Source organism: Cherax quadricarinatus, chromosome 58, assembly GCF_038502225.1.
Source record: "Cherax quadricarinatus isolate ZL_2023a chromosome 58, ASM3850222v1, whole genome shotgun sequence".
In the NCBI taxonomy this organism is placed as follows: domain Eukaryota; kingdom Metazoa; phylum Arthropoda; class Malacostraca; order Decapoda; family Parastacidae; genus Cherax; species Cherax quadricarinatus.
The window spans coordinates 1,975,590-1,987,936 of NC_091349.1; the positions used below are offsets into that span (position 1 = coordinate 1,975,590).

Here is a 12,347-nt window from a genome sequence, read left to right on the forward strand (position 1 = left end):
CATCTGCTCTCCTTTTGCACTCTCACCACTCTCTTTACCTTTCTTTTACTCTCCATATATTCTGCTCTTCTTATAACACTTCTGCTTTGTAAAAACCTCTCATAAGCTACCTTTTTCTCTTTTATCACACCCTTTACTTCATCATTCCACCAATCACTCCTCTTTCCTCCTGCACCCACCCTTCTATAACCACAAACTTCTGCCCCACGTTCTAATACTGCATTTTTAAAACTATTCCAACCCTCTTCAACTCCCCCATTACTCATCTTTGCACTATCCCACCTTTCTGCCAATAGTCGCTTATATCTCACCCGAACTTCCTCCTCCCTTAGTTTATATACTTTCACCTCCCTCTTACTTGTTGTTGCCACCTTCCTCTTTTCCCATCTACCTCTTACTCTAACTGTAGCTACAACTAAATAATGATCCGATATATCAGTTGCCCCTCTATAAACATGTACATCCTGGAGCCTACCCATCAACCTTTTATCCACCAATACATAATCTAATAAACTACTTTCATTACATGCTACATCATACCTTGTATATTTATTTATCCTCTTTTTCATAAAATATGTATTACTTATTACCAAATTTCTTTCTACACATAGCTCAATTAAAGGCTCCCCATTTACATTTACCCCTGGCACCCCAAATTTACCTACTACTCCCTCCATAACATTTTTACCCACTTTAGCATTGAAATCCCCAACCACCATTACTCTCACACTTGATTCAAAACTCCCCACGCATTCACTCAACATTTCCCAAAATCTCTCTCTCTCCTCTACACTTCTCTCTTCTCCAGGTGCATACACGCTTATTATAACCCACTTTTCACATCCAATCTTTATTTTACTCCACATAATCCTTGAATTAATACATTTATAGTCCCTCTTTTCCTGCCATAGCTTATCCTTCAACATTATTGCTACTCCTTCTTTAGCTCTAACTCTATTTGAAACCCCTGACCTAATCCCATTTATTCCTCTCCACTGAAACTCTCCCACCCCCTTCAGCTTTGTTTCACTTAAAGCCAGGACATCCAGCTTCTTCTCATTCATAACATCCACAATCATCTCTTTCTTATCATCTGCACAACATCCACGCACATTCAGACTTCCCACTTTGACAATTTTCTTCTTCTTATTCTTTTTAGTAATCTTTACAGGAAAAGGGGTTACTAGCCCATTGTTCCCGGCATTTTAGTTGACTTTTACAACACGCATGGCTTACGGAGGAAAGATTCTTATTCCACTTCCCCATGGATATAAAAGGAAAATTAATAAGACCAAGAACTATTAAGATAAAATCAAAGAAAACTCAGATGAGTGTGTATAAATAAATGTGTACATGTATGTGTAGTGTGACCTAAGTGTAAGTAGAAGTAGCAAGACATGCCTGTAATCTTGCATATTTATGAGACAGACAAAAGACATCAGCAATCCTACCATCATGTAAAACAATCACAGGCTTTCGTTTTACACTCACTTGGCAGGACGGTAGTACCTCCCTGGGTGGTTGCTGTCTACCAACCTACTCCCTTTAAAAATTATACAATGATTTAAATAAGTATGGTACATAGTGGACATTAAAGGCAGCTGTGTAATTTGTCAGTATTGCCCCACCATTCCTTGTTGTCTTTGTGTTTCCAGTTCCTTGGAGCTCCTTGTTACCCAGGGGCAGCATAGACCCAAGGGAAACATGGAGCCTTTTGGGCTGTGTACTGCCTTAGGTTCCATGTTGATATGGTGTTCTTTTCTGTCCTGGGGCTCCAAATTGCCCCAAGTGTGTTGTCTCTTCATTCTCTTTCCTGTTCTGTAGTTTTTCTTTTTCAGCCACTAGGGCTGTTTCCTGATACTACTACAGATATAAAACAAATTATGCCAAAGATAACCTTCAAAGTAATTTGTGTTCTTAAAGTTATCAACTAAACCTAGAAGCCATGCATTTCTTTTAATTTTTTTTTAAATATGAGGCTACATTACTGTATAAATATATTATTCTTTTTAAAATTTTAACAGTTCAAGATCATTTTATTAAGGTTTATTCTCTGTCCTTGAGTGTCTTGTTCCTTCTGACATCTTTCTTTGATGGGCAACCTCATGAAGGATTAAGAAAGTGTATTGCTGTATTTATGCTTGTCATTTGTTTTCAGACAGAGTTCCAGTCCCAACCCACCTGCCTCTTGCCTGGACAAAATCATCCATAGAAGAGGAAAACCTTCTCATGGAAAACATTGAAGCATTGCGTTTGAAGGTATTGGGTGTCATTAGTGCGTTGGTAGCATTACCAAAGCAAGTAGCACAAGCTGCTCCTGCTGACACTAAAAAAACTTCTCTGATTGAACCAAAAACAAGTGTAGAGGAAGATTTAGCTGGAGAACTTACTAAGACGGCCATTACTGAAAAGCCAGTTGCTGAGCCAGAGGATGTTGTCAGGAAGACAGTGCTAGCTGCCCCAGCACCTTCTCTAGAGATGTCATCTCCCAAAGAATTAGGTGCTTCAGCAGTGTCTCATGAAATGCCAGTTGAAAAATCGCTCTTAGACCACCAGGTGGAAGAAGTTGTCATTCTTGAAAAAGATGGATTAGAAAAAGAGCTAGATGCTGCATCAGCAGGACCCACTATGGAGAGGGCTACCCTTCCTGAGCCCCTTAAAGTACAGCAGAAAGAGTTTGATGCTGACTCAGCAGGATCTAAAGTAGAGAATGTTCCTCTTCTTGAGTCATCTGAAGTGCAGCAGTCAGTTACCATTGAATCCCTGTCAGCTAGTGTAAAAGCTCAGGTAAATGAAGTTGAAACAATCAGCACACCCTCATCTGAGGCTGACATGGAGAAGTTATCCAGTATAGAGGTTAGTAAAATTAGAAGTTGCTATAAATATTTTACACTCAGTAGTATAAATTTGTACAATGATTTTTGAGGATATGTAGATGTTTTAGCCAAACAACAATGGCACATATGCTTTAAGTTATGACATAATAATGAGATGATTTGGACATATAGAGAGGATGGAACAAAATAAAATGACTTCGAGAGTGTATAAATCTGTAGTGGAGGGAAGGTGGGGGTAGGGGTTGGCCTAGGATAAGTTGGAGGGAGGGGGTAAAGGAGGTTTTGTGTGTGAGGGGCTTGGACTTCCAGCAAGCATGCATGAGCATGTTGGATAGGAGCAAATGGAGATGAATGGTTTTTAGGACTTGACGTGCTATTGGAGTGTAAGCAAGGTAACATTTATGAAGGATTCAGGGAAACTGGCAGGCCGGACTTGATTTCTGGAGAAGTACAGTGCTGGCACTCTGAAGGAGGGGTATTAATGTTGCAGTTTTATAACTGTAGTGTAAGCATGCTTCTGGCAAGACATTGGTGGAGTGAATGATGAAAGTTTATTTTTCGGGCCACCCTACCTTGGTGGGAAACGGCTGATGTGTTAATGAAAAAAAAAATAATTAGGAATTAGATTTTTACAAAGCAGAAGTAATATCAGGAGACTGGAATATATGGAGAGATTGAGAATGATAAGGGATTGTAAAAGGAGGGCAAATAAGAGTGGGTAAGGTTTTGTCAACAAATTTTGCTGAAAATAAGACAAAAAAATTTGGGGTGAGAGTAATAAGTTGAGACTGTGCCTAGGAAACAAATGAATTTCACAGTTAAAAGCAAAAGAGGGAAGTTATTAGATGGGGAGGTGGAGATATTGAGAAGACGGAAGAAATATTTTGAGCTGTTAAATGTTGACGAGAGGGAGGCAGGGATTTCATGTATTGTCCAGGGAGGTATAAATGTAAAAAGAAGAAAACTTTAGTTTTCCGTTTTGAGTCGCCCTGCCTTGGTGGAAGGTGGCTGGTGTGTTGAAAAAAAAATTTTACTTCATACTCTCCAGTCTGATATACAATCTTTCATTGCCTTCATTTTTTGTTAAACCATTTATGTAAAAAAGGAATACAGTATATTATACAGTTGGGGTGATTGCTATATTTATTTATATAGAAAGCCTCTTATAATGCAGAGCATTTTGGTTATGTATACAACTAACTTTGCTCTTTCCTATGTTTGCTCTTAATTTCCTGCTTTTACATGCCCTCCCAGATTCTTCCATCAGTCTTTGCAACTTTTCTTCAGAGTCTTCCAAAATAACTGTCGTTATCGAAAAGCACTTTGCATCAAATTCATTATCTTTTAATACTGTACCCTTGTGAGATTACAATGCCATTTACAAATGGGTTAAATAACCATGGTGACATCACTCATCCTTTTCAAAGGCCTACTTTTACTAGAAAATAATTCTCTCATACATACCCTAACCTGAACCTACCACCTGTTCCATAGATTTGCAAGATGTCACATTTCTTCCTTGTCCACCTTATCATATGCCTTTTCTAAATCCATAAATGCATCAGAATGTTCCTTTTATCTAAATACAGTGGTACCTCAGGATACAAACCTAATTTGTTCCAAAAAGCTGTTTGAGTGCCGATCTGTTCGAGTACCGAACAAATTTGTTCTCATAAGGAATAATGTAAAGTAGATTAATCCATTTCAGACCCCAAAAATACACTTACAGAAGCACTTACAAAAATACACTTACATAATTGTTCAAGTTCATATCCGGAGGTACTACTGTATTGTACACTTGTGTTTCAATGTAAAATTACTTGTATTTTCTTTTTAACACGTCAGCCATTTCCCACCGAGGCAGGGTGACCCAAAAAGAAAGAAAACCCAAAAAGAAATAAAAACTTTTGGCATCATTCAACAACTTTCGCCATCATTCATACATAATCACTGTCTTTGCAGAGGCACTCAGATATGGCAGTTTAGATGTCACTCCAAACAGCCATTATTCCAAACCCCTCCTTTAAAGTGCAGGCATTGTACTTCCCACTTCAATGACTCATGTCCGGCTAACCGGTTTCCCTAAATCCCTTCACAAAATATACTACCCTACTTACACTCCACTTGTATTGTTATTGCCTTATTAATCTTAAGTTAGTCTAAGTTTGCCCGAAATGCTCTGCATATATAGGGGCTTTCAGCACGTATACTCAAATCTCATTTACCTTTGTACATTGTATCATGCTGAAATAAAGTATTACTATTAAACACTTACCCTACACATTCCCTACTCCTCCTAAAATCTTGTTCTTCTGTAATCCTGCTTGCACAGTTTGCCTGGCATACTAAACAGGCTTATTTCCCTGTAATTCTTTTTTTTTTTTTACCCTAGGTGTCATCCCCTTTCATGTATGTATTGAACAAATACATCAATCATTTCAAGACTGTATCCCTGTTTGCTTTTATATATCAGTCTTCATCCCAGTTGCTTTACCCCTTTCATTCTACCCACTGGCTCGTGCACTTTCACCACACTTGTATCTGGCTCTTCCTCATTTATACGGGGTGCTATACCTCCCTGCTCAGTGCACAAAAACTACCTCCATTTTTTCACCAACATTTAACAATTTTATTTCTGTGTCTATATATCTAGGATACAGATTATCCCTTACCCCACAAACTGACACAAATTTTCTTTCAGATTCCCAAATCTCAGCCATAACAGAGATTGAGATGCCACCTTTTGCAGTGTCTGCCTACAGAGAATGCAAACTTGAAACTAAGGAGTGAATTGGTTTGGTATTATGTGCAGCTCATCAATGAGGTGATAACTAGTATCTTTATTCATGAATACTTCTAGTCCTGTTGCTGATTACATACAGTTATATCCACTGGTTACCTAAAGAGAAAAGTCCAGTATTTTAACACTTTAGATATGACTGAGGTATCAGTAGCCACAAAGCAGCAAATATATTTAGTGACTGAGAACAATTTGGGTTATCTGAAGCAACATCTGCTCTTTCTAGTGATGTTACTTCACTTTAGACTTGTATAACATATTAGTCTATAAAATCTTGTTTACATTTGACAGCAATTGAGTAGGCAATGGTGATTATTTTTCTCATTGTTGTAGGTAATTGCCCATCTGGGCATTAATAGTGCTTTATCAGGCTCACCTAATTATTTGCATGCTTTCTCTCTCCCCTTTACTCCAGGTAAGACAACAGTTCAAAATCTTAAGATAGGTTAGATAAATATTTGAAATATAATATATGCAATTTAGTAAAGCTGTGTTAGGCTGCTAGATTAGTTTTAGTGAACAAAATTGATTGGCATACAAAAATTTGCAGAATTTAATTTTTATCTGGATCAGTGGTCAGGTGAGCCCTATACTGTATTACCATTTAGTAACCTTTATAATTATAAAAATAATTATTTGAGAAGATATAGTATTTTATAGAGGATATTTATTTTAATAATTTTACATAAGATAATCATCAGTGTGATGTACATTTTCATTGTATAAAGTTATTCCTTACACTATATTTTGTCTTTATTCATTGCCTTTATTCACAGCAGTATATGTATTATTACCTTGCCTGCTCTGGTGCTACACTCACACTGCACTACCCAGAGCTTCCACACTAGTTTTATATACCATGGCATTGGACAAGGCCTGGCTAAGGTTCATGAATGCTTTGATAATTGATTAGTACAGTGTAATGATTGCAAACAAAGCTATGTTTAACTTCAATTCATAAAAAAAAAAAATTTCTCATTCCCAAACACTAGGTAGAAAGTGTTGTACATCTTGAGTGTAAGCTTACTGAGAGTCATCCAAGTAGATAGCTTCACAAGTTAGTCATTAAGTGTTGAAGAAATTCAGATCTGGATAGATGACAAATGTTGTCAGCCACAAACAGAAGTGGTTCAAGTTGCTGATAAGCATTAGGAAGGTCATTGATGTAGATGAGGAATAATGAAGGGCCAAGGATACAGAAGCTTAGGTTAGGTATAAATATAAAAGAATCTTGAAGAATTGAGACACTTGTGCAACACATGGGAATCTTTATTGAAGAAACATTTCTTCAATAAAGATTCCCATGTGTTGCACAAGTGTCTCAATTCTTCAACTTGTCGGTTTTCAAAACCATTCACCACACATAAAAGAATCTTATAATATGCTATAATAAATCTGTATTTAATAATTTTCACAACATTTTCTTGATCTTTGTCAGAATACTCACTTTGAGATCATAGGCAATACTGAAAAACTTTATATATTTTTTTTTTTTAAATCTTAAGCTTATAATAGCTCAGGGTTTGAGGCCAAAAAATGTTCTCCCAAAATTGCCACTTGACATTGTAGAATTATATCTGATCAATTTCTTACAAATGCACAAAATAAAAAAAGTGTAATTTCTATTGAAAGTTAGATTAGGTAAAACAAAAGTCCACTAATATGCTAGAATTATCTATAATAACTTTTACTCCATTTTCTCAGTGTGTCAGAGGATACATGTAATTTTAAGTAATAATGAAAACTTAAATAAGCAGCCAGTATCCCAAACCCTCCTTTAAAGTGCAGACATTGTAATTCCCATGTTCAGGACTCAGGTCTGGCTAATTGGTTTCCCTGAATCCCATCCCAAAAACCATTCATCTCTATTCACTCGTATCTAACACTAGCCTGCTGCATGCCCAAGCCCCTTGTGCACAACCTCTTTTTACCCCATCCCTCCTTCCTTTCCTAGGATGACCCCTACTCCTCCCCTGCACTACAGCTTTATATGCCCTCAAAGTCATCCTATTTTGCTCCATCCTTTCTAAATGACTAAACCACTTGAACTCCTCTTCAGCCCTCTGAATAATACCTTTATTAACTCCACACCACCTAATTACCACTATGAAAACTCTGCATAATATTAACACCACACATTGCCCTTAGATATGACATAACTGCTTCCTGCCTCCTCCTCGCTGCAGCATTTACAACCCATGCTTCACACCCATATGAGTGTTGGTACTAATATACTCTTATACATTCCCTTCTTTGCCCTCATGGATAATGTTTTTTGTCTCCATAGATACCTCGATACACAACCCACCTTTATTCCTTCATCAATTCTGTGGTTTACCTTGTCCTTCATAAACCCATTTGCTGACAAGTTTAGTCCCAAATTTCTAAACACATTCACTTCTTCCAAAAATTATCTGTATTTAATCATATTCACTCCACTTTTTTAATCAGTATGTCAGAGTACAGGTGCTGTGATTTTAACAGTATAATCCAGGTACAACATCGATTTTCTGGACCTATGGTTCCATAGCCTTTCTGCCTTTAGAGAGCACAGTATTCCTTGGTCTTGGGGTTGGATAAGTATTTATTTATTTATTTATTTTTTATTAATTTGATAGGAGTGAATGGAGACAAATGGTTTTTAATACTTGACGTGCTGTTGGAGTGTGAGCAAAGTAACATTTATGAAGGGATTCAGGGAAACCGGCAGGCCGGACTTGAGTCCTGGAGATGGGAAGTACAGTGCCTGCACTCTGAAGGAGGGGTGTTAATGTTGCAGTTTAAAAACTGTAGTGTAAAGCACCCTTCTGGCAAGACAGTGATGGAGTGAATGATGGTGAAAGTTTTTCTTTTTCGGGCCACCCTGCCTTGGTGGGAATCGGCCGGTGTGATAATAAAAATAAAAAAAAACATTGAAGTACAAAAAAATACAGTGGTTAAGTGTAACATACCAAAGCCCCTTGTATGCAGAGCATTATGGGCAGGCTTAAAATTAACTTAAGATTAACTAAGCAATGATATATTCAGTGGTAAACATTATTGTAAACAGATAACAATTAATCACAAATAAGTATTTCAAAGACAGGTCATATGGTCATTTACTGTGTTGCTGTGCATCGAGTAGAATGGATTATTCTGTTAGGTATTGTAATTAAAATAACAAAGTTTGATTGGGTCACAGGTTAAACATTTGAGATACAATTACTGTATTCAGTATTTATTTAGTTGTGGGTGAGTAAGTGATTTTTAAATAGAGACTTGAATTTATAAACCGACAGTGTTTCTTTTATATTCACAGGTAATGAATTCCAGATTTTTGGGCCTTTTATGTTTATTGAGTTTTTTGCATAGTGTGAGATGGACACGAGGAACATCAAGGAGTGATCTGTGTCTTGTGTTATGGTCATGTGTTCTGTTGAGGTTGGTAAGGAGACTTTGAGGGGAGGGTTTATATCCGAGTTAAGTGTTCTATGTATGTAGTAGGTACAATAATAAGTATGGATGTTTCGTATGGTGAGTAGGTTTAGAGTTTTGAATATTGGTGGAGTGTGCTGCCTGTAGTGGGAATTTGTTGTTATTCTGACTGCAGCCTTTTGTTGGGTAATTAATGGTTTGAGATGATTTATTTATTATGTTGAGCCCCATGCACAAATTCCATAGGTGAGATAGGGGTAAATAAGTGAGTGATATAGGGCCAGGAGGGCTGACTGTGAAACATAGTACCATATCTTCGATAGTATGCCTACAGTCTTGGAAATTTTCTTGGAAATTTGTTGTATATATGTTTGAAATTTGAGTCTATTATCAAGGTGGATTCCTAAGAATTTTCCCTCTGTGAGCTTTGTGATAGATGATCCGTTTATCATTATGTTAAGAGGGACATCTGTTGCTCTGTTACCAAACTGAATGAAGTAGGTTTTGTCAATGTAGAGAGTAAGTTAGTTAGTCCTCATCCAGGTAGATATTTTCTGTAATTCGGTATTCACAGTATTGGCTAGCATGACTGGGCTCGGGTGAGAGAATGAGAGAAGACATATGTAGTGTCATCTGCAAATAGTGTGGGTTTGAGTAGTTGCGATGCATTTGGTAGGTCATTTATGTAAACGAGAAAGAGAAGAGGGCCAAGGACACTTCCCTGTGGGACACCAACTGTAATTGGCTGTGCAGAAGAGTTTGCTCCATTTGTGTACACATGTTGGCTTCTGTTGAGGGAGTGCCCTCTTATACCATAGTGCAACAATTTTATGTGGAGCAAGTCATGGTCAACTGTATCAAAAGCTTTACGTAAATCAATGAAGATCCCCAGTGGGACTTTTTTTCTCTAGTGCAGTGTATATTTGTTCTAGCATGTGTATAATAGCATCATTCGTATTTTTATTAGGCCTGAACCCAAACTGACAGGGGTTGAGTATGTTGTGGGAGATGAGGTAGGAATAGATTCGCTTATGAATTAATTTTTTTGAAGATTTTTAGAGAGAGGGTGTAAGTTGGATATTGGCCTATAGTTATTCAAGTCTGTTTGGTCTCCTTTATGGATCGGGGTGACCCTCACTATTTTGAGAACTGTAGGGAAGGTAGAGGATTCGATGGATTTGTTGAAGAGTGTTGCAATGATTGGTGATAGCACTTGCGACGCTTTTTTGCATATATAAAGGGTGGTAAGGTATTTAAATCTCCTGTCTTGTTTTTTAGTGTGTTGATAATAAGGGAGACTTCTGTTGGGTTAGTCGGAGCTAGGAACAGTGTGTTCGGGTAGTTGCCAGTGAGGTAGTCATTGGGTGGGGAATTTGAGCTTGGGATTTTATTGGCAAGGTTTTTATCTATGGTGGAGAATTCATTGAGTCTGTTTGCTGTTTCATTTGGTGGGAGTTTGGGTTCATCTAGTTTTGTTAGTTCAATTGCGCTATTTCGTGATATCTTTTTTGTTCCTAGAATTTCTGATAGGGTTTTCCAGGTCTTTTTTATATCACCTTTTAAGTTGGATAATCTGTTCTCATAATACAATTTTTTAGCCCTTCTTATCAGGCTGGTTAGGATTGACGAATAACATTTTGTTTGGTCTCTGGTTATGTGACCCATTCTGTACTGTTTTTCATATTGGTGCTTTGTATTTATGGATTTGAGGATGCTGGGTGTTAGCCAGGGACTGTTCAGTTTGGTGGTAAATACATTGCTGCAGGAATTTCAAGTTCCTGGTCGTAAATTTGTGTGGTTCTGGACCATCAGTGTCCGGAAAATCAATGTAGTATCTATACTAGTTTTTCCAGTGTACATAGTTGCAGAAGTTGGATGACATCAAATAATATAATATCTTTATTTCTACAAGTAGTATATGTAAAAAGTATACAGGCCTAACTGACATCAATAATATTATATAGAAAGCTGCTTGTTATGCAGAGCATTTTGGGCAAATTAGGTCAGTTTTGTCCCAGGATGCAACCCACACCAGTTGACTAACACCCAGGTACTCATTTTACTGATGGGGAACGGACAACTGGTGTAAAGAAACACGCCCAGTGTTTCTACCCTCTCTGGGAATGGAACCCAGCCCTTCACCATGTGAAGCAAGAGCTTTAGCCACCAGGCTATGGGGCACCCTGGTTAACCTTTTCACTTTCAGTGACATATAGGTATGGCTTACATGCCAGTGTTGGTGACGTATTAATACCCCAAAATTCTAGCGGCTTCAGATCTAGCAGGAGAAAGTTGGTAGACCTACATGTGAGAGAATAGGTCTACCTGGTCAGTGTGCGCAGTATAAAAAAATCCTGAAGCATGCAGTGCATAATGAGAAAAAAACCCAATGTTTTTGGATTAAAATGCCACCTTTGAGGTGTATTTTTGTATGGTATTTATGGTTGTATTCTCATTTCCTTGGTCTCGTTTGATAGAATAGAAGACATATTACAGAAATAGAAATTATTTTGATTGGTTTCATGATGAAAAGTACCTTGAAATTGAGCTCAAAGTAGAGGAAATGTTTGATTTTTGCCAATGTTCAAGAGTAAATAAATGACATCACCGTCCAATACGTGTCCAATGGCCACTAATACGCAGTCAAAAATGAGTTGACATTATTTATAATTATATAATGATGCAGTAGTCTGGAAAGCAAGAGGGGTCTGGAGGCATGACTAATGAACAGAGAAAATGTTATTTTAGTGCAAGGAATGTCTGGATTTTTATTCTGGACCCTATTTTGAAATTGGCCAAATTGCCAATTTCTGACCACTTTATTGGGTAGCTGAAATTAGTAAATGGGTGGTTTCTCGTACTCAATCAATAGAGCAAATGGCGTTCTAGAGAAATAGCTATGAGTTTGGTGGACTGCAACAATGGAATTGGCTGAAAATAGGGCTCAAAGTGGGCGAAATCACCGATGCATATATATCGCTGAGACTGCTAACTTCGCGAGAGCGTAATTCCTTAAGTTTTCCATCAAATTTCTTACTTTTGGTGTCATTGCCATCGGGAAAAGATTCTCTATCATTTCATATTTTTTTTTTTTTAAATTCTTCGACACCGAGTGCGAGTTCAGAATCAGGGGTCTCGACAGTGAAAGGGTTAAGCAGATCATTTCAGGCAAGTAATATTGAAAATTTAAAGAAAAAAAAAAAAAATTCCTGCATACTAATGTCTTGGAATAAAGAAATACATAAAGTATTCCTTAGGATAAGGTAGAGATGGAGATGCAGTAATAAAAAGGGATC

At 37.4% G+C, this 12,347-nt stretch overlaps 1 protein-coding gene across 4 annotated transcripts in view; it reads left to right on the forward strand.

Annotated features, from left to right (window-relative positions):
* Positions 1-6,380, forward strand: part of LOC128698038 (dehydrogenase/reductase SDR family member 12) — a 38,522-nt gene extending 32,142 nt beyond the window's left edge. For all 4 annotated transcript variants that reach the window (XM_070097505.1, XM_053790091.2, XM_053790094.2 and 1 more), the window contains 2 exons: positions 2,159-2,856; positions 5,539-6,380. In XM_070097505.1, coding sequence (XP_069953606.1) covers positions 2,159-2,856; positions 5,539-5,559 — 719 coding nt within the window. In that variant the 3' untranslated portion in view covers positions 5,560-6,380. The remainder of the gene's footprint in view (positions 1-2,158; positions 2,857-5,538) is intronic.
* The last annotated feature ends 5,967 nt before the right edge of the window (positions 6,381-12,347 follow it).